We start from the raw sequence: 22,105 nt of genomic DNA on the forward strand, positions 1-22,105 counted from the left end.
GGAAAAGTGGATTTAGGGTTAGAGAAGATGGGATGGAGAGAAGAGGGTGGGGTTGAGGGCTTACAGTTTTTGACAAGGGGCTCAGGGAAAGCCTCTCTGTTTCAGTTTGCTACATACTCGTGCTTTTCTTTGCTTGCTCGTCATTAGCATATGTAACCCCCAAGCAGCCACCAAAAATGGCAGGCTCAGCCCCTGAGTTTACTTGTTCTGTTACCAGTTGTAGGATTACAGCCAACTCCTTAGAATCTCTAATTCTTTTCTTTTAAAAAATAAATTCATTTATTTATTTGTTTATATTTTTGGCTGCATTGGGTCTTTGTTGCTGCGCGGGTTTTCTCTAGTTGCGGCGAGCGGGGGCTACTCTTCACTGCAGGGCGCGGGCTTCTCATTGCGGTGGCTTATCTTTTTGCTGAGCACGGGCTCTAGGCGCGCGGGCTTCAGTAGTTGTGACATGTAGGCTCAGTCAGTAGTTGTGGGCCACAGGCTTAGTTCTCCGCGGCATGTGGGATCCTCTCGGACCAGGGCTCAAACCCGTGTCCCCTGCATTGGCAGGCGGATTCTTAACCTCTGCACCACTAGGGAGGGAAGTCCCAGAATCTCTAATTCTTAATTTTAAGTTTATGGGAGTAAATAAGTAATGACTCAATTTTTGTGGATCAGAATGAATATGGATATAAGGGCACATCCTTGAGGAGGGCCACAATTCTCAGAAAAGGAAAAATGGGTTCCCCAACAGGTGTCTTCTTCACATCACTGTGACTCATGGGAGAGTATTGTACCTCGAAAAAGAGTTGGGTGGAACAATAGTTGAAAACCAGGGAAGGGAGCTCCCTGGCGGTCCAGTGGTTAGGACTCTGGGCTTTCACTGCTATGGGCCTGGGTTCAATCCCTGGTCAGGGAACTAAGATTCCACTAGCCAAAGGGCATGGCCAAAACTATATATATATATATATATATATATATATATATATATATATATATATATATATATAAAACTTACTGATCTCCCCGCCCCCTCCCCCTCCGCCCCGCCCCGCCCCCTCCGCCCCGCCCCGCCCCTCCGCCCCGCCCCTCCCCTCCGCCCCGCCCCTCCCCTCCCCGCCCGCCCCTTCCCCGCCCCTTCTCGCGGCACCTCCCCCGCTTCCTCCTCCAGCCCCTCGCTTGGAAGATCTGCGCAGGCGCGCAGTGAGGGCGCGGACGTGCGGGCGGAAGTGGTGCTGGAGCGCTTTAGGAAAGGGACTTGCGGAGAAAGCAGGTACTCTGCTGACGCCTGTGGACGGTATCGGAGGGGGCAGGCCGCCATGAACCGCCTCCAAGATGACTATGACCCCTACGCAGTTGAAGAGCCTAGTGACGAGGAGCCGGCTTTGAGCAGGTAGGCCCCTACCCCACCCCGGTCCCCGAGGCTTCGGGCCGAGGCTAGGCCGAGGCCTCCCCCTCTCGCTGCGCTTGCCGGACCCGTGCGGATACTCTGTCCAGCGGTTCGGGCCCCTGTCGCGCCTCGCTGTCGCCTGTGGGAGGCCGAGGGGGGTCTGGTGAGGTCGCGTAGCCACGGGGGAGGCGGGACCGACACTGGCGCGGGTAAGGGGCACATTCTGGAATTAGGCGTAAGATTCAAAAGCCGTGAAATCGAATCCTGCTTCTGCAGCTACTAGCACTGTGACCGAAGGCAAGTCCTTTATCGTCGGTTTCTCATCTATAAAATGGAGGTATAATAAGTATATCAGGAGTATGTTGTGAGGCCATGGGAGTTACTGTGAAGTGACCATCATGAGACTAAACTGCAATAAACAGAAATAAGGGGGTATTTAACTTTTTTTTTTTGAGCACCTATTGTATGCTTGCTGTGGGCTACAAAGGTCAGTCATAAGATTTTTGTCTTTGACAGGTTTAACGGTAAAGTAGGGGACATATGATAAATATATCTCGGAAGATATATGTCTCGGAAGTAAACGTGTATCTCAGAAGACCACTGTAGAAGAAGATGACCTGGGATAGTCACAGATGAAGTTCTATGGGAATTTCCAGAAGGGAGGGATTAATCCTATCTGGAGGAAAATTGCAGTTATCTTGACAAGAGATTTCCAGGAAAATTTAGCCATTTTTTAAACTGTCAGCAGATCCTGTTCATAAACTTTAAAACATTCTGTACAACTAAGCTTTCAGTGGAACTGTCCTTCTTTCAGTCACAATGTTTCCTTATATTATCCTGAGGAGGGATTATAGGCATGGGAGATCACACTGCTCTGAAGATTTCTGTTGTGGGGAGTGAGGATGGATTCCAAGATTCCCTTATGAAGAATTTCAATTAATGGGTCCAGTTTGTGAAACTCAATTAGTAATTCAGTTTGATTGGATTCAGTGTTTCCTGAACTTGAGCTATTCTGCCATTACCATCCCCATATTCACCCCTCTTATTATTTATTTAATCTTTTTCTTTAAGTTAATTTACATTTTTGTAGTTAAATGTCTTTTTTTTGGCCTCACGGTTTGCAGGATCTTAGTTCCCCGTCCAGGGATTGAACCTGGGCCCCCAGCAGTGGAAGCACGGAGTCCTAACTACTGGACCACCAGGGAATTCCCATGTAGTTAAATGTCTTTAAAGAGGCTTTATATTCCTGTGACAGTTGCCACTGGTAAGGTAACGGTAAAAATAAATACTTTGAAAACAAAACAGTGTTATTAGGCAGTATTGCCCGCTCAAGGCTCTGAATCAAATGCTCATTTTAAAAAGGGAGATTGTGTTAGAGAGGTGTTTAAGAGGTGTCTCTCAGGATTTGATTTTACCATACCTAGAAGTGAATCTTTTATAGCGTAGTACTGTTTCATGGAAGCTGGCAGAACACATGAGTCTTCTGAGTTGGAGACACCTGACAGCAGAGCATACAGCATGAGCATCATGTTTGTGTTGGTTGCTCTTACTTCCCAACTCCTGTAGGGGTTACATGGAGAGGCCCAGATGGGTGCTACACATTCGTTGGGTTGGTACCATGGCTGAGGACCACTTGAGCTTGGAGAATCCACCTCTTTTACAGCAGGCAGTAAATATGCCACTAGATGCCAGTACCCCTCCTCCCACCTCCCAGTTTTGATAATCAAAAATATGTCTAGCTATGCCAAATGTTCCCTGGGGGGCAAAATTGCCCCCCAGTTGAAGAGTACTGGGGTAGTTCAAGGGTAATAGTGAGAGGTAAGGCTGGAAAGATAGGTTGAAACCAGATTGTGGAAGGTTCTTTTGAATGCTGTACTTAGAGTTTTGGTCATGGATGATTTTCTTTTGGATTTGGGTAGTGATGTGATGAGAGTTCTTTAGGAATAACATTCTGGCAGCAGGGTTAAGGGTGGAAAGAAGCAGAAGAGTTTTGAGACCTGGAGATCCTTAGGCCATGGTGGTACAGGCAGAGTTAAGAGGACCTGAGTGAGGGAGGGAGACACAAGAGGGAAGAGATATGGGAACATATGTATATGTATAACTGATTCACTTTGTTATAAAGCAGAAACTAACACACCATTGTAAAGCAATTATACTCTAATAAAGATGTAAAAAAAAAAAAAAAAAGAGGACCTGAGTGAATATAGTGGTAATGGAGAAAGGGAGCATGCTGGTCAGGATGAGGAATGTCAGATGGGGAATTTTCTTGGAAGTAGAATCTGGATAAGTCCTCTATCATTAGCAAAATTGATTGGTGTGAATTGTATTTTTCTTATTTACCTTCTGCTTGAGGCTCACAAGCATTGTTGTAGAAGAGAAAAATAGAGAAGCAAAACCCAGGAATAGTCTGTAACCGCTCATCAGATCATGAATAATTGAACATTATGTGTGTACTATTGATTATAGTAGAAAAGTCTTAGGCATTTCATCTTGATAACATTTCATTCCTTCTGATATCTCGTTTAATTCTGTCATACTGCTATTGATGGGGAAACCCAGGCACAAAAGTCCAAGGAAATTGGCAGAAATTGCTCAGGAGAATTTGGAATATAATTTAGCCCTCTCTCTCTTTTTAGTTCTCTGTAGCACTATGCCTTTTAAACTGTAATATTTACTTACTGTCTGTTACATTTTGTGTGGATGTATTAGCTATCTATTTGTTACATATATTAAGTTTTATTTAAGTATCCAGAGTTTAAAACAAACTCCCAGTTCTGTAAGGTAAATTTTTCATTGCTGATGGAATTATGAATCGGTGCAGTACTCTTGGAAAGTAGTGTGATAATTCTAGAAGTCAGAAAGACGTTTGCATCTAATTTTAGACATTTAACCTAAGGAAATCAACAGAAACAAAATTATATATACGGAGATATTCATTGTAGTGTTTAATAGCAAAGAGAAATAACTGTACAGCATCTGCAAGAGGAAATGTTATGCAGACATTAAAAAATATATTTGGAAATATGCAGAAATGGTTGAACTATCAAGTGAGAAGAGCTGTATGTAATGATAGCTGAATCAAATGCAACCTTATAAAATTTAAATTTGTTGGGCAGTGAGATGATAGGCATTTGAAGTTATTTTAATTCTTTAATATTTATATTCTTTATGATTTAAATGTGTTCTAGTTCTGAAGATGAGGTGGATGTGCTTTTACATGGAACTCCCGAGCAAAAACGAAAACTTATCAGAGAATGTCTTACTGGAGAAAGTGAATCCTCTAGTGAAGATGAATTTGAAAAAGAAATGGAAGCTGAATTAAATTCCACCATAAAAACAATGGAGGACAAGTTATCCTCTCTAGAAACAGGTAAACTTTTAGTTAGATTTTCATATAGATATTTTTCTAAGTTCCATAATGGCAGGGACCCTTATTTGTGCTCTATTATGGCCCCAGCACTTTCAGTAGGTGCTCAGTAAATACTTATTGAATGAATGAATAAATGTGCTTGGCAACCTGAGCGTAGTTTTCTTTCATTGCTAGTGAAGAAGTTTCCTGTGTTGCTGGAAAGAGACTGTTTAGCATTGTTTACTTGTATGATTTCCTTTTGTAATTTTTACCTCAGGATAAAAGAAAAAGAGACACACTAGCTTATAGAAGTATATTTAAGGTTATATAGCACTGATATAGCAGGTTGAATGATGTGTCACCACAAATTCCTGTCTCATTTTAGTAAGTAATGAAACATACTTCATTTTGATACTTGGTTTCTATGTAAAATATATCTGACTCGAAAACTTGTTTGTGAAGGTAGGACTCCTCAGAATTGGTTTCCATGTTGTTATGCTGTATATTAACTGTTAAGAATTGAAAGCATATGTAATAATGATAAAAGCAAAAGCAGATGTTAATTAAGAGGAAGAATTAGGGATGCAGGCATATGATGGCATAAGTATAGGTGATGTCGTGGCACTAGGCACAGCTGAGGAGAGAAAGAATGTGTCCTTGACTCATTCTGCCTGACTATTTGTAGAGCTCTTATCCTCTTTCTTCTAAAGTTCCTTAAAACAAGATGTTTATTCCCTGTTCTCCACAGTATACTGCATGGCTGAAAGGTAGAGAGATATATGCCGGCAATGTGAAAATATGGCTATTTTATTTAATTAGATGTGCTTTTATCATTATTTATATATGCTTTCAGTCTCTTTGTGGCAAAGGAGAGAGAATAATTTTCTCATGATTTGGAACAGTTATTCAAGGAGGGGAAGTTCTCTGTAATTGCATAGGGCACAGAAATCCAGTAAGTCATTGATGTGAAAGTATTCTTCCACCCAAATGAAATTGGGAATGAGTTGGTATCACTTTGAAGTGATGGAAGAATATATGGAGTTTTTTTCCTTGCCAATCCAGTATGATTCAGTTTTTAAACTTCCCTTATGGTTTGACTAGGGTCTTCCTCAGGAAATGGGAAAGTTAGAACAGCTCCGACAAAGTACTATGACGATATATATTTTGATTCTGATTCTGAGGATGAAGACAAAGCAGGTAAGTAACATGTTTACCAGGTTTAGCAGTTATATTTTATGAAGGAAGGTTTACCTAGCAATTATTTGATATTAGGTTTTCCCTTTGAGTTTCATCTTTTAAGAAATTGCAGGCAGTTGATGTGAAAACAAAAGCAGGATTGCGCGTAAGAACAGATGGGAACACACCTGAGGACAGGGACTGAGGGTGGTGCTGCAGCGGCACGTCTGGGGAGAGGAAGAGTGTGTCCTGACTCAGTACCTCTTTCCTCAGGGCTCTTGGCCCCCTCTTCGTTCAGGTTCTTTAGCACAGCAACATTTGCTTTCACAACTGCAGATAGTGTCTAGATTTTAATCTCTTGCAGAATTTTCCCTAACTTGTTGCTTTTTTTAAATCAATCAATCTCTCTGTTCTTTGGAATTGATTTTGTATAAATTTGAGCAAAGTTGAACACAATGACAAGAGCTAAAACTAACTTAATTTTATCAGTAATTATGATGGAATACACAAATAACAAATTTATATGGTAAACAATTTTATATTTTTATATGTTGTTACATTAACATTGACCTGCCCAAGTAGGTCTAGTGTATGTGGATGACCATAGTTTTTTTTTCCATTCATTTTTGTTCTGATTTCACTAGCATTTTATGTATGAGAACTTACGGAGAATTTAAGACATCAAAAATAGTTTCTAGGGACTCCCCTGGTGGTCCAGTGGTTGGGACTCTGCACTTCCACTGCCAGGGCCCAGGTTTGATCCCTGGTCAGGGAACTAAGATCCCACAAGCCGTGCAGCATGGCCAAAAAAAAAAAGTTTCTATTCTTGACTTACTTTGAGTGGCCTTTTTGAGACTCTGACGTCTCATTATTTGAACTCAGTTCTGAACTTTATTTGGAGGAATAGTTTAAAATATTTTTTTAGAAAAATATAACTAGAAAAAATATGTACCTTAGGAAACAGGTTTCTTCATTTTGTATAAAAGAGGTGTGGATTTTAGACATGATACTTAGCCATATCGTTAACATTTTCAAAACTAGCACAGGTGACCAAGAAAAAGAAGAAGAAACAACACAGAATTCCAACAAATGATGAATTACTATATGATCCTGAAAAAGATGACAGAGATCAGGCCTGGGTTGATGCACAGAGAAGAGGGTAAGAACTTAAATTTAAAATTAGAATCTTTAGGAAAAATGATTAAAAGATGATTTTCGCTATATTCACATTTTGAGTGTATGTGTATATGTTTATACAGACATGCGTTAAGTTTGTGAAAAAACTGCTGAATAGTTTATTTTAAAAATGAAAAGCAAATTTCAGTCAGACCATTGGTTTTTTATTTATTTTAAAAAATATTTATTTACTTATTTATAATTGAAGTATAGGTGATTTACAGTGTTGTGCTGATTTCTCCTGTACAGCATAGTGACTCAGTTATACACATACACACATTCTTTAGGCCATTGGTTTTTTAAAAACTGTTGTTGCATTCAGACTGCTATAGCTAGTCAGTCTCTCCCTTTAAGAAACAAAACTGACTTTTTTCAAATCAACAATTTAAAATTACTTGGAGATTAAGAGTTTATGTGGGGAATTCCCTGGCGGTCCAGTGGTTAGGACTCTGTGCTTCCATTGCAGGGGGCACGGGTTCAATTCCTGGTTGGGGAACTAAGATCCTGCATGCCGTGGTACTGCCAAACAAGAGTTTATGTGGATAAACAGTGGATGTTATGTTTTCTACTTGAATGCTTGAATTGTTGTTTTTAACTATTTACAAATTTGATTTTTTTTAAATTTAAAAATTTTTTTATAGATCTTTATTAGAGTATAATTGCTTTACAATGTTGTGTTAGGTTCTGCTGTATAACAAAGTGAATCAGCTATACGTATACACATATCCCCATATCCCCTCCCTCTTGCATCTCCCTCCCACCCTCCCTATCCCACCCCTCTAGGTGGACACAAAGCACCGAGCTGATCTCCCTGTGCTATGCAGCAGCTTCCCACTAGCTAGTTTACATTTGGTAGTGTATATATGTCAATGATACTCTCACTTTGCCCCAGCTTCCTCCCGCCATGTCCTCAAGTTCATTCTCTATGTCTGCATCTTTATTCCTGCCCTGCCACTAGGTTCATCAGTACCTTTTTTGAAAATAATTAATTAATTAATTTATGGCTGCGTTGGTTCTTCGTTGCTGCACGCAGGCTTCCTCTAGTTGCGGCGAGCAGGGGCTACTCTTCGTGTGGTGCGCAGGCTTCTCATTGCAGTGGCTTCTCTTGCTGCAGGGTACGGGCTCTAGGTGCATGGGCTTCAGTAGTTGTGGCACGTGGGCTCAGTAGTTGTGACTTGCGGGCTCTAGAGCGCAGGCTCAGTAGTTGTGGCGCATGCGCTTAGCTGCTCTGTGGCATGTGGGATCTTCCCGGACCAGGGCTCGAATCCATGTCCCATGCATTGGCAGGTGGATTCTTAACCACTGTGCCATCAGGGAAGTCCCCATTTTATTTTTTTTTTAGATTCCATATATATGCGTTAGCATACGGTATACAAATATGATTTTTTAAAGTTGAGGTAAAATTCACATGACATAATGTTAACCATTTTAAAGAAAACAATTTAGTGGTATGTAGTATATTCACAATGTTGTGCAACCACTACCTATATTTATTTCAAACCATTTTCATCATCCTAAGAGGAAACTCCATACTCATTTTCAAATTTGATCTGATAAAGGCTGATTTATCATAAAAGTGAAAGCTGGGCAACTTACAACTATTTTTCCCTAACCTAGCTGTGCTTCAGAATCACCTGGTTAGAATGAAATGCAAACCCTTGAGTCCTACTGAGGAGGTTTTGATTCTGCTAGGGTGGGGCCCAGGAATCTGTACTTGTCAAGCCCAGAGGGCTTGTGATGTTATGTGGGTCTTTGTGCACCACCCTTTAGCTTCCACCCTCCCACTTTGTCCTTTTTTCCTCTCCTAGTTTCACCCGTGCACCACTTCCTCCAACTGCCCCTTGCATTTATGTGATGAATATTTTTCACACTTACAGTGTGAAATGAACGTTTTAAGTGCTATGAGTGCTATTGAAATAATTAAGGAGCTTACGGTCTAGCTCCATATTCTGGTAACAGAATTTGTCATGGAAGTAAGATGGAATGTATTTTCATTCTTATGTAATCTTGAGAAGAAATAACATCTTATTGACTTATTCACATTCCTGTGTCAAGCAGTAGTTGCCTTTTAAGACCACAGAAACCAGCTTCAAATAATGAATTCACTACATTTTAAGCACCACAAGGACAGTGATCATACCTGTCTTGTTCAATGCTGTATGCCAGGCATCTTGCACACTGCTGTATGGGCACTTAGCACCTATTGAATGAATGATTAAGTTATTTTCTTGGAGTTTGGGTTTTGAAATTTGCTAAGCATTGGAGGTATTTAACAACAATTATGAAATATATACCACATGGTCTCAGTATTTTTCCCCACAAATATTTAAAGAGTTTAGGAAGTAATGCCAAGTGATTTGCATTTTGCTGTTCAATTTTTAGGTGTTTTCCATAAGCCCCTTTTAAGAATATATACTTTTATACTTTAGTGTCTTCATAAGCAGATTCCTGCTTTATTCTTTAAATCAGCAAATATCTGTTGAGAATTTACTATATGCCAGACACTGTTCTAGATTCTTGAAATACAGCAGGGAACAAAACAGACCAAAATCCTTAGGCACTTAGAGCTTACAACCCTTGCTTTTTTTAATAACTTTTATGGAAATATAGTTGATTTACAATGTTGTGGGTTTTTCTTGTTTTTTTGGCTGCATTGGGTCTTTCTGGTGTGCAGGGCCTTCTCATTGTGGTGGCTTCTCTTGTTGCGGAGCACAGGCTCTAGGACCGGCTTCAGTAGTTGTGGCACGTGGGCTCAGTAGTTATGGCTCGCGGGCTGTAGAGCACAGGCTCAGTAGTGGCTTACGGGCTTAGTTGCTCCGCGGCATGTGGGATCTTGCCCGGCCAGTGCTCGAACATGTGTCCCCAGCTTTGGCAGGCGGATTCTTAACCACTGCACCACCAGGGGAGTCCACAACCCTTGCTTTTTATTTTTTTAAATTTTTTTAAATTTTTATTTATTTATTTATTTTGGCTGCGTTGGGTCTTCGTTGCTGCGTGCAGGCTTTCTCTAGTTGCGACGAGTGGGGGTTACTCTTCATTGCAGTGCGCGGGCTTCTTACTGCGGTGGCTTCTCTTGTTGCAGAGCACGGGCTCCAGGCAGGCAGGCTTCAGTAGTTGTGGCACATGGGCTCAGTAGTTATGGCTCGCGGGCTGTAGAGTGCAGGCTGAGTAGTTGTGGCACACGGGCTTAGTTGTTCCGTGGCATGTGGGATCCTCCCGGACCAGGGCTCGAACCTGTGTCCCCTGCATTGGCAGGTGGATTCTCAACCACTGAGCCACCAGGGAAGCCCAACCCTTGCTTTTTTTTTTTTTTTTTTTAAATATACTTATTTATTTATTTTTTGGCTGCATTGGGTCTTCGTTGCAGTCTGCGGGCTTCTCATTGCAGTGGCTTCTCGTTGTGGAGCACGGGCTCTAGGCGCGTGGGCTTCAGTAGTTGTGGCACACGGGCTCAGTAGTTGTGGCACACGGGCTCAGTAGTTGTGGCTCACGGGCTTAGTTGCTCCGCGGCATGTGGGATCCTCCCAGACCAGGGCTCGAACCCACGTCCCCTGCATCGGCAGGCGGATTCCCAACCGCTGTGCCACCAGGGAAGCCCCAACCCTTGCTTTTTAAACGTAGCTTTATTGTGGGTTTTTTTTTTAAATTAGTAGACTATTTTTTAGAATAGTTGTTTTTTTTTTTTTTGAGAAAAGCCAGCATAAGGCACTTTCATTGCAGTAATGAAATTCATATGTAGTGCTGGGGGTAGCGGTAGGGGTGTGGGAGTAGGCAGCAATTTCTCTCACCAGATCACTACACAGGACAGCAAAGGGGTGAGAGGGGGTGAAGGAGCAAACTCTGAGATCAGCACGGGGAGCTGAGCATCAAAAAACAGGAGATGCTGAAGCTGTGATGACCAGCTTAATTTTTTTAAGACAGCACTCAGGGATTTGTTATGATGGCTGGGCTTTCATGGGTGTTGTGTCTACAAACGGCACCTTCAATTTAACTTTCGATTGAAATTCTTAAAATTTAGGAAGTGGAGCTTGGATAGCTATGAGATTACAAAAGTCCTAAATATCCATTAGAAAAACCAGAGGATGGAAAAAGAAAAAAAAAAATCCAGGCCATGAATTAGGCTTCAGAGGTCCCTGGCTGGCCCAGGGATAGACACCTGTAGTGTCCAACATCTCAGTGAAAACGATCTGCTTTCAGAAGGCAGAGGGTTAAGGGGAGGGTGGAGGTGGGACAGTGGAGGCAAAGGCTCTCCCCTTCCCACTTTAGTTTTGGGTAGGGCTTTTAATTCAGCCCGAGGACGTCGCTTAACTTGGAGAATAATTCGGCCCTCAAGAGCACCTCAAATCTGCTATGGCTTTGCAGTTGCAACAGCAATAATGTTTAATATATAATAGATAAAACTTTCATCCAAAAAAAATATATAGAGATTATTGCCCCCCCCACAACAATTCCTAAAGTTAACCCATTACTTGTGCTGTTAATACTTGAATAATACGTAACTGTAAACCTAGATCCAAAGGACTGAAACCCAGTGTTCACCCCCAAATGAAAGCAAACTAAAATGGGTAACTTGAGGTTTATGGCATATAGTTCAGGTCAACACACATACAAGGAGAAAGGGGAAGAGCAAAGCCGGTGACAACACATTCAGTCTGGGAAGATATTTATACAGAGTGTAGTGGAACATCAGGGAAAGCTCCGTACGGACTCGCTGTGCTCATCTGGAGGCACCAGATCCTTCCATGGCACATCCAAGAATGGGGAGCTCAGGGAGGAGGCCATTCCTGACATTCCAGTTTTAGAAGCTCCACGTCAAAGATGAGAGGGAGATAGCTTGGCTCTCTGACCCAAGCTCATCTGGGCAGCCCCTTCTTCCCAGCCTCGGATCACTTCCTGCTTGCCCAGCACAAACTTACAGGGCTTGTTTCTGTCCCAGGAGGAATCCAGCTTCTTTCCATCTTCAGGCATCCCTGTGTAGCGCACCACGCAGGTCTGGCCGCACTTTGGGAAGGTGCACCCCTCTCCGGGGGAGATGGTCTCCGCCTGCACTCCCATGGCGGTGGCAGTGGCAGTGGACGCCGGGCGGGCAGGCGGCGCGACAGGCGGCGTGGACTGACAGTGGATCTGGCGGCAGTTCCGCTGCTGTGCCAGATAGTTTTAGGTGCACAGAAAAATTGAGCCGATGATGCAGAGAATTGCCATGGTACTGCCCACACCCCCCGCAACAACAGCAACGCACGAGTCTCCCCTGTTGTTAACGCCATGCGCTAATATGGTATATTCGTCACAGTTAATAATCGATGCATTGTTGTTAACTAAAGTTCATACTTGATTCAGATTTCCTTAGGTTTTTTTTCTCTTTTTTAAAAATATCCTGTTTTACCTTTGGGTAGCAATTGTATTTAAAGCACAGTCATCTCTGTCACATTATTGATCCTGCACCATCCCAGTGAAGCCCAGTGGGCTTCAAATGACCCCCTTTATTTATTTATTTCTCCACCACGTGGCTTGCAGGATCTTAGTTCCCTGACCAGGGATTGAACCCACACCCTCAGCAATGCAAGTGTGGAGTCCTAACCACTGGACCTCCAGGGAATTCCCCCATATTTCCTTAGTTTTTACCTAATACCCATTTCTGTTTCAAGAGCCCATCCGGGATACCATGTTACATTTAGTTGTTATGTCTCCTTAGGCTTTGCTTGGCTGTGACAGTTTCTCAGACTTTCCTTGGTTTTGATGACCTTAACAGTTTTGAGGAGCACTGGTCAGGTATATTGTGGGAGGCTCCTCTATTGGAATATTTCTTTTTCAGCAGCAGAACTCAAGTTTATTAAAACAGCTATGACAAGTATAACAAAATCTATATCTGCCTGTGCTAGGCCAGTGTAGTTCTGTACAAACAACAAGATAACGCTAGATAACGACAGTTAGCACTTTGAAAGCATAGTATACAGAAGAACATATCTTCATCAAAAAAAAAAAAAAAACACTTCATAAAAGTGGGGAAAAAAATTCTCCCCGCGCCCCCCAAAGGAGGTCTTCACAGGCTGGCCAGCTCCATCCCAACTCTGAGGTATCAGAGGAGTTCCAAGTGCAAACTGAAGGGATGAACAAGCAACTCCCCCACTCCCACATCTGTTAAACGCACAATCCAGCTGATCTTGTGGTAGAGTGCCTTTTCATGGAATGATTCAACAATCATAGATAAAAAAATATGGAATGCTTCGCGAATTTGCGTGTCATCCTTGCACGGGGGCCATGCTAATCTCCTCTGTATCGTTCTAATTTTAGTATATGTGCTGCCGAAGCGAGCACTGGAATTTATCTAATGTTTTTCTCATGATTAGACTGGAATTAGAGGTTTTGGGGAGGAAGACCACAGAGGTAAAGTGCCGTTTTCATCACTTTGTATCAAGGGCACATACTATCAGTGTGATTTATGGCTGTTAATGTCGATCTTGTTCACTATAGTGAAGTAGTATTTGTCAGGTTTCTCTACTGTAAGGTTACTCTTTCCACCCCTTTCTGTACCATACTCTTTGGAAGAATGTCACATGTTTAGCCTAGACTTAAGGAGTCTGGAGTTATGCTCTACCTCCTTGAGGGGAGAGTATCTTCATAAATTATTTGTAATTGTTATGTATGGGAGATGTGTCTGTTCTCCCCCATTTATTTATTTATTAAGTCATTTATGTCAGCATGGACTCATGGGTATTTATTTATATTTTGGTTATAATTCAATACTACTTTATTTTGATGCTCTAATTGTTTTGGCTTCAGTCATTGGGAACTCTTTCAGTTGGCTCCTGTGCCCCTTTAACATTCCTGTCTCATTGTGGGTTTTTTGTTTTTTCTTTCTGAGCACTTCCTTACTTTCTGGCCCTACAGGATGTTCCAGGTCCATCTTGTATGCCCCATTCCTGGAATCAACCATTTCTCTAAGGGGTACTGGTTTCTTTTATTGGGAGAGTGGCGTTTGAAAGCAAGATCTGGCTTTAATGTGTTTCCCCTCTTCACCTTCTTTTTCTGTTCTAGCTACCATGGTTTTGGAATACAGCGGCCACGTCAACAACAACAGCCTTTTCCAAATAGTGATGCTGTCTTGAATTGCCCTGCCTGCATGACCACACTGTGTCTTGATTGCCAAAGGTAACGGATAAAGGATAACAACACAAACACACACACACACGAAAAAAAACACTTGGTAGTTCTTGTTTAAATCAGAAATAGACTTTTGAGGTACTTAGGAATTCTGATAAAGTTCTGTCCTTATATATCCCTGGTGCTGCATGACTAATCTTTATACAAATAATTTTTGTTACACATAGTCTGTTATAAATAGGTTTTCTAATAAAGTACTTGCCAGTGCTGACAAGGGTTCAGTAAAACTGCATATTTGTTGTGGAATGACAAAATCTCTCAAATACACTCTTTTTTTTTTTCTGTTGTGATAAAATACATGTAACATAAAATTTACTATTTTAACTGTCTTAAAAATTTTGCTGTAAAAGAGTACTTCATTTGAATATTCAATTTATTGTCAACTAGACCATTTAAAATTTTTTAAAAATTTAATTTAAAAAATTAATTTAGTTTTTAATTTTTAAAAACAATTAAAATTAATTTTTACTTTATTTATTTATTTGATTGTGCGAGGTCTTAGTTGCAGGAGGCGGGCTCCTTAGTTGTGACTCTCAGGCTCCTTAGTTGCGGCATGTGAACTCTTAGTTGCGGCATGCATGTGGGACCTAGTTCCCTGAGCAGGGATCGAACTTGGGCCCCCTGAATTGGGAGCATGGAGTCTTAGCCATGTTGCCACCAGGGAAGTTCCTATTTTTAATTTTAAATAAAGCTGTTTTCCCAGCTTTATTGAGATGTAATTGACATACAACGTAGTATAAGCTTTAGGTATACAGTGTAATGATTAGATATTCAATTTATTGCAGAATGTTTACCACAATAAGGTTAGTTAACACAGCTGTCACCTCACATAGTTACCTTTTTTTGTGTGTGTGTGGTGAAAACTTTTAAGATTTACTCTCAGCAGTTTTCAAGTATGCAGTACAGTATTGTTAACTGTAGTCATCATTGCTGTACCTTACATCTGCTGAACTTATTCATTATAAGTACCTTTTGACCGCCTTCATCCATCTGCCCTTCCCCACCAACCACCAGTTACTTTGTTTCTATGAGTTCAGTTTTTTTTTTAGATTCCACATATAAGTGAGATCATACACTATTTGTCTTTCTCTGTCTGACTTTTTTTACTTAGCATAATGCCTTCAGGGTTCACCCATGTTCTTACAAGTGGCAGGATTTTTTTTTATGGCTGAGTAATATTCCATTGTATATACATACTATATTTTCTTTATTCATTCATCTGTTGATGGACATGTAGGTTGTTTCCATGTCTTGGCTATTGTAAGTGAGGCTACAGTAGGTTTCTGGGAGGAAGACCACAGAAATAAAGTGCTATTTTCATTACATTATGTCATGGGCACAAACTATCAACATGATTTATGACTTTTTTTTTTGCGGTATGCGGGCCTCTCACTGCTGTGGCCTCTCCCGTTGCGGAGCACAGGCTCCGGACGCACAGGCTCAGCGGCCATGGCTCACGGGCCCAGCCGCTCTACGGCATGTGGGATCCTCCTGGACCGGGGCACAAACCCGTGTCCCCTGCATCGGCAGGCGGACTCTCAACCACTGCGCCACCAGGGAAGCCCGATTTATGACTGTTAATGTTGACCTTGATCACCTGGCTGAGGTGGGGGCCCAGATATCTCTTTGAGATAGTGATTTTATTTCCTTTGTATACATACCCAGAAGTGGGATTGCTGGATCATATGATAGTTCTATTTTTAACTTTTTGAGCCTCCTCCATACTGTTTTCCATAGTGGCTGTACCAATTTACATTCTCACCAGTAGGGCACAAGGGTTCACTTTTGTTATTTCTTGTCTCTTTGATAATACCTTTTCTAACAGGTATGAGTAGTTCGGGTATGTAGTTCCCTGATGATTCGTGATATTGAGTACCTTTTCGTGTGCCTGTTGGCCATTTGTATATCTTTTTTGGAGAAATGTCTATTCAAGTCCTTTGCCCATTTTTTAATCGGATTTTGTTTGTTTTTTGCTACTGAGCTGTATGAGTTCCTTATATATTTTGGATATTAACCCCTTATCAGATATATGATTTGCAAATAATTTTTACCATTCCATAGGTTGCCTTTTTATTTTGTTGATTGTTTCTTTGCTATGAGAAGCTTTTTAGTTTGATGTAGTCCCACGTGTTTATTTTTGCTTTTGTTTCTTGTGCTTTAGGTGTCAGCTCCAAAACATCATTGCCAAGACCAATGTCAAGGAGCTTTTTCCCTATGTTTTCTTCTATGAGTTTTATAATTTCAGATCTTACATTTTAGCCTTTAATCTGTTTCAAGTTAATTTTTGTCAGTGGTGTAAGTTAAGGGTCCAGTTTCAGTTTTTTGCATATGAATATCCAGTTTTCCCAATACCATTTATTGAAGAGACTGTCTTTTCCCCATTGAATATTCTTGACTCCCTTGTCAAATATTAGTTTATGGTGTATGCATGGGTTTATTTCTGGGCTCTTGATTGTGTTCTGCTGATCAATGACTCTGTTTTTATGCCAATCCCATACTGTTTTGATTACTATAGCTTTGTAGTATAGTTAGAAATCAGGACGTGTGATGCCTCCAGCTTTCTTCTTCTTTCTCAAGATTGCTTTGGCTATTTGGGGTCTTTTGTGGTTCCATAACAAATTTTAGGATTTTTTTTCTATTTCTATGAAAAATGCCATTGGAATTTTGATAGGGATGACATTAAATCTATAAATGGCTTTGGGTACCATGGACATTGTAGCAATATTAATTATTCCAATCCATGAAAACAGGATATCTTTACACTTATTTGTGTTTTCTTCAATTTCTTTCATCAGTGTTTCATAGTTTTCAGTGTATAGATCTTTCACCTCCTTGGTTAAATTTATTCCTAAGTATTTTATTATTTTTGATGAGATTGAATGAGATTGTTTTCTTAATTTCTCAGTTTCTTAATGAAATGCAATAGATTTTTGTTCATTGCTTTTGTATCCTGAATTTTTACTGAATTTGTTTATTTAACATTTTTTTTTGTGAAGTCTTTAGAGTTTTATATATATATGATTATGTCATCTGCAAACAGACAATTTTACTTCTTCCTTTTCTATTTGGACACCTTTTCTTTCTTTCTTTTTTCCTTTCTCCCTCCCTCCCTCCCTCCCTCCCTCCACCCCCCTTCCTTCCTTCCTTCCTTTTTTTTTTTTTTTTACCTGATTGCTTTGGCTAAGATTTCCAGAAATACATTGACTAGGAGTGCTGAGAATGGGCACTCTTATCTTGTTCCCTATTTTAACCATTTTAAGTGTACAATTCAGTGACATGAACTACAGTCACAATTGTACAGCCATCATGACTATCCATTTCCAGAACTTTTTCGTCACGCCAGACAGAAACTCTGTACCCATTAGACAATAATTCCCTATTCTCCACCCCTACTCACCCCAGCCTCTGGTCATCTCTATTCTACTTTCCTGTTTGGATTGTTCATTGCTAGTGTATAGAAACACAACAGATTTCCATGTGTTCGTTTTGTACTCTGCAACTTTGCTGCATTAGTTTATTAGCTCTAATAGTTTATTTGTGTAATCTTCAGAGTTTTCTACATATAATATAATGTCATCTGTGAACAAAGTAAATTTTACTTCTTCCTTTCCAATTTGGATGCCTTTTATTTCTTTTTCTTTTGTTTTAAATGAATTTATTTATTTATTTTTGGCTGTGTTAGGTCTTCGTTTCTGTGTGAGGGCTTTCTCTAGTTGCGGTGAGTGGGGGCCACTCTTCATCACGGTGCACGGGCCTCTCACTGTCGCAGCCTTCTCTTGCTGAGCCTTCTCACAGGCTCCAGACGCGCAGGCTCAGTAGCTGTGGTGTGCGGGCTTAGTTGCTCCGTGGCATGTGGGATTTTCCCAGACCAGGGCTCGAACCCGTGTCTCCTGCATTGGCAGGCAGATTCTCAACCACTGTGCCACCAGGGAAGCCCTTATTTCTTTTTCTTACGTAATTGCTCTGATTAGAGCTTCCAGTACTTTGTTGAATAGAAGTGGTGAAAGCAGGCGTTTTTGTCTTGTTCCTCGTCTTACAGGAAAAGTTTTCAGTCTTTCATCATTAAGTATGATGTTAGCTATGAATTTTTCATATGTGGTCTTTATTATATTGAGGAGGTTTCCTTCTATTCTTAGTTTATTGGGTGTTTTTATCACGAAAGAGTGTTGAATTTTTCAGATTTTCTTTATGCATCAATTGAGATGATCATGTGTTTTTTTCCCATATATTCTGTTAATCCAAATATACTTTTGCCCTTTTCCTCTCCTTTTCTTTATTTTCTTTTCTCTTTTTCTGGTAGCCTTATAAATGTCTGGCTTAGTCCATGTTCTGAATCAGGTTAACTGAAATTAAATGATGATGTTAGGTGGTGGATTTGTTCTAGTTACTAATGGGAAGCCAGATGTAATTTACTCTTATTAGCTAGCTTGAGGTTTCTGATCATCTGCAACAATTAATTTTTGTACTCTCCATATGAGCTGTTAAGCTTTTTTTTTTTTTGGTGGTAAGCGGGCCTCTCACTGCTGTGGCCTCTCCCGTTGCGGAGCACAGGCTCCGGATGCGCAGGTTCAGCGGCCATGGCTCACGGGCCCAGCTGCTCTGCGGCGTGTGGGATCTTCCCAGACCGGGGCACAAACCCATGTCTCCTGCATCGGCAGGCAGACTCTCAACCACTGTGCCACCAGGGAAGCCCTGTTAAGCTTTTTGTATATAAATTGACACCTAGAATATGAAATAAAAAGTAAAATATCTTTGTACTTAAGTTGCTTCTCTTTTAAATTAAACCATGTTACCATGTTACAGGGTTTCTATACCCAAACAAAGTTGCTTCATGATCTAACAGTAGAAATTGGGCTTGGTAAAAATTGTGTTCCATATTAAGATAGGATTCCAGTACGGTGGAGTATAAATGAAAGTTTTATGGTTTCGTCTTGAGAAACACCAGCCTGGTAGTGGTGGTGGTGGAAGAGGAGATGATCAGCATTCAGAACTAATGAAGGCATAACTTGACTTCACTGTTTCTAACCAGATAGATATTTCTGTTGCATGATGTTTAAGGGGGAAAAAAAGGAAAATAACTTACTAAGTCAAGAAAGAAGTAGGAAAATATTAAGTGTATGAGGAGAACAAGGAAAACATTATCTATTCTTTAGACTGTTGGAGTAAAGCCAAGGGTGGACATTATAAATCAGATGCTCTTTAAGCTTCTAAAACTGTAGCTTTTACTAAAATAGTGACCAGAATGGCACTACCTAGTAATGAGAGGAGGGCAGAGTCTCAGGTCACAACAGGAAAAAGACACAGTCAAAGATTTTTTAAATATTACCTCTCAGGTTTCCAATAGCTTTTCTTTTCTAAGGTGGAAGAGCAAATCAAAACATTTTTTTCTGAGATAAAAGTTACTTATAGAGCAGTAGAAAAGAGAATATATTCATCAGTATCTGTTAACAATTCTCTTCCTTTTCATAAAATAACTCTTAAAAACTCTTTAATTTCCCGTTTTGTTCTCATGTTTTTACTTTGGTTGGTATTTCAGTAAGTTTTTGGTATTCTCACATTTTATCTAAATGTGTAACTATTAAAATAGAATGTAAATCCAAATTCTCCATTTCATTTTCCTCTTAGGCATGAATCATACAAAACTCAGTATAGAGCAATGTTTGTAATGAATTGTTCTATCAACAAAGAAGAGATTCTAAGATACAAAACCCCAGAGAACAGGAAGAAAAGGCGAGGCCATAAGAAGATGAGGTCTAACCAAGAAGATGCTGCGGAGCAGGCAGAGACAGATGTGGAAGAAATCTATCACCCAGTCATGTGCACTGAATGTTCCACCGAAGTGGCAGTCTACGACAAGGATGAAGTCTTTCATTTTTTCAACGTTTTAGCAAGCCATTCCTAAATAGCTAAGTTGGCATTTAGTTGCCCAGTACTGTATACAAGGCAAATATGGACAGTTATATTCCTCCTGCCTACTCATCTCAAGTGACATTCTGAGTGGTTATTTGAGGAAGCAGTGTTTTATCTTTATCTTTTTGGAAAAAAATGGTTATCTACCTTCATCCCTCCCCTTCCTTTTTAAAAAAAATGTTTCCCCAGCTCTGATGGGACTTGTTATTCATTCTCTTTTTGATAGATATTTGGAAATGGGCTTTTTATTTATTAAAGCTCTTTAGAATTAAAATGTTCTGGAGTTACAGGTAACTTTTGTTTCAGAGTGTTATTTTTATTTTTTATTTTGGATATACCCTTGGTGTGCTTAATCTAGAAACTGTTTCCTCACTTCTGTCTATATATATATATTTTTTTCTTTTTTTAAATTGCGGTATAGATGCTTTACAACGTTGTGTTAGTTTCTGTTGTACAACAAAGTGAACCAGCTGTATGTATACATATATCCCCTCCCTCTTGGACCTCCCTCCCACCCTTTCTGTCTATATTGTTTTTGCTAAGAAGTATCTTTATTTCCCTTCTAACCCATAGGATGGAGTGAATAGTATTAATAACTTACAATTACATGAAGTTAGTATTGGGGTGCCTTGAGTAATTAACATAGGTCTTTCCTTAAAAGGGTGGTACTTAATCAGTATTCTAAACTTAATGAATTAACACAGTAAAATAGAAATTTGTGGTGAGGAAGAGCAAACTCACCCTCCAGCCTTAGACTTAAAAATTTTGTTGCTGTCGCTTGTGCTACCATTTATTCCAGAATTTCTCTTGCCAGCAATGAAGGTGTGTTTGTTTTTGCTCTTAATAATAGAAAAATTATTAGTGGCAGCTTGGAGGAAATTGCATTGTAGGCATCTGTACATTTTAGCCTTTTAAAAGAATATGATTGGGGCTTCCCTGGTGGTGCAGTGGTTGAGAGTCCACCTGCCGATGCAGGGGACATGGCTTCGTGCCCCGGTCCGGGAAGATCCCACATGCCGCGGAGCGGCTGGGCCCGTGAGCCACAGCTGCTGAGCCTGCGCGTCCGGAGCCTGTGCTCCGAAACGGGAGAGGCCACGGCAGTGAGAGGCCCGCGTACCGGGGGAAAAAAAAAAAAAAAAAAAGAATATGATTGGACTGTTTCCAAAAACAACATTAGGAAACTCACGGTCCTCTTGTTATTTTAATAGAGATGTGATAGAGTGGAAAGAAATCAGGAAATAGGTTGTTTTTTTTTTTTAACATCTTTATTGGAGTATAATTGCTTTACAATGGTGTGTTAGTTTGTGTTTTACAACAAAATGAATCAGTTATATATATACATATGTTCCCATATCTCTTCCCGCTTGCGTCTCCCTCCCTCCCACCCTCCCTATCCCACCCCTCTAGGTGGTCACAAAGCACCGAGCTGATCTCCCTGTGCTATGCGGCTGCTTCCCACTAGCTATCTGCCTTACGTTTGGTAGTGTATATATGTCCATGCCTCTCTCTCGCTTTGTCACAGCTTACCCTTCCCCCTCCCCATATCCTCAAGTCCATTCTCTAGTAGGTCTGTGTCTTTATTCCTGTTTTACTCCTAGGTTCTTCATGACATTTTTTTTTCTTAAATTCCAAGGAAATAGGTTTTAATTCAGGCTCAGCAACGCTAATCTTTGGCAGGTCTGTTCCTTTGAGTCCCAGTTTTCCACTTATAAAATGAAAAGGTTGAAGGAGAGCAGTGATTCCCCACAGAGGTCAGGGCTCAACAGAGCTTGACGGGGACCTCTGCATACTCCCTCAGAGAATGATACACCTCCAGAAGGGAAAACATATCCTTTCCACCTCCTTGTAGTTTGCACTTTCTAAAAGCTACACATAAGGTGAACTTGAACCAGTAATGGTGTGGTGTTGGTAAGAATTAGATGGAGGTAAAAAAATGATAAAGAATTTGCTTTTAGGAAATT

At 40.6% G+C, this 22,105-nt stretch overlaps 1 protein-coding gene and 1 pseudogene across 2 annotated transcripts; one reads left to right on the plus strand and one right to left on the minus strand.

Annotated features, from left to right (window-relative positions):
* The first annotated feature begins 1,157 nt into the window (after positions 1–1,157).
* On the plus strand, positions 1,158–20,697 carry EAPP (E2F associated phosphoprotein). Its single transcript, XM_082836394.1, has 6 exons — positions 1,158–1,375; positions 4,561–4,742; positions 5,823–5,918; positions 6,939–7,056; positions 14,109–14,222; positions 19,860–20,697. Exons 1-6 carry the CDS (start codon positions 1,302–1,304, stop codon positions 20,134–20,136), a joined length of 861 nt encoding a protein of 286 aa, XP_082692520.1. The 5' UTR covers positions 1,158–1,301; the 3' UTR covers positions 20,137–20,697.
* Positions 10,744–12,128, minus strand: LOC309960958 (peptidyl-prolyl cis-trans isomerase FKBP1A-like; annotated as a pseudogene). The gene has a single exon. The product of its transcript is annotated as a peptidyl-prolyl cis-trans isomerase FKBP1A-like (transcript).
* Positions 20,698–22,105: the final 1,408 nt, after the last annotated feature.

Source organism: Leucopleurus acutus, assembly GCF_964270905.1.
Source record: "Leucopleurus acutus genome assembly, chromosome: 1".
Taxonomy (NCBI): Eukaryota; Metazoa; Chordata; class Mammalia; order Artiodactyla; family Delphinidae; genus Leucopleurus; species Leucopleurus acutus.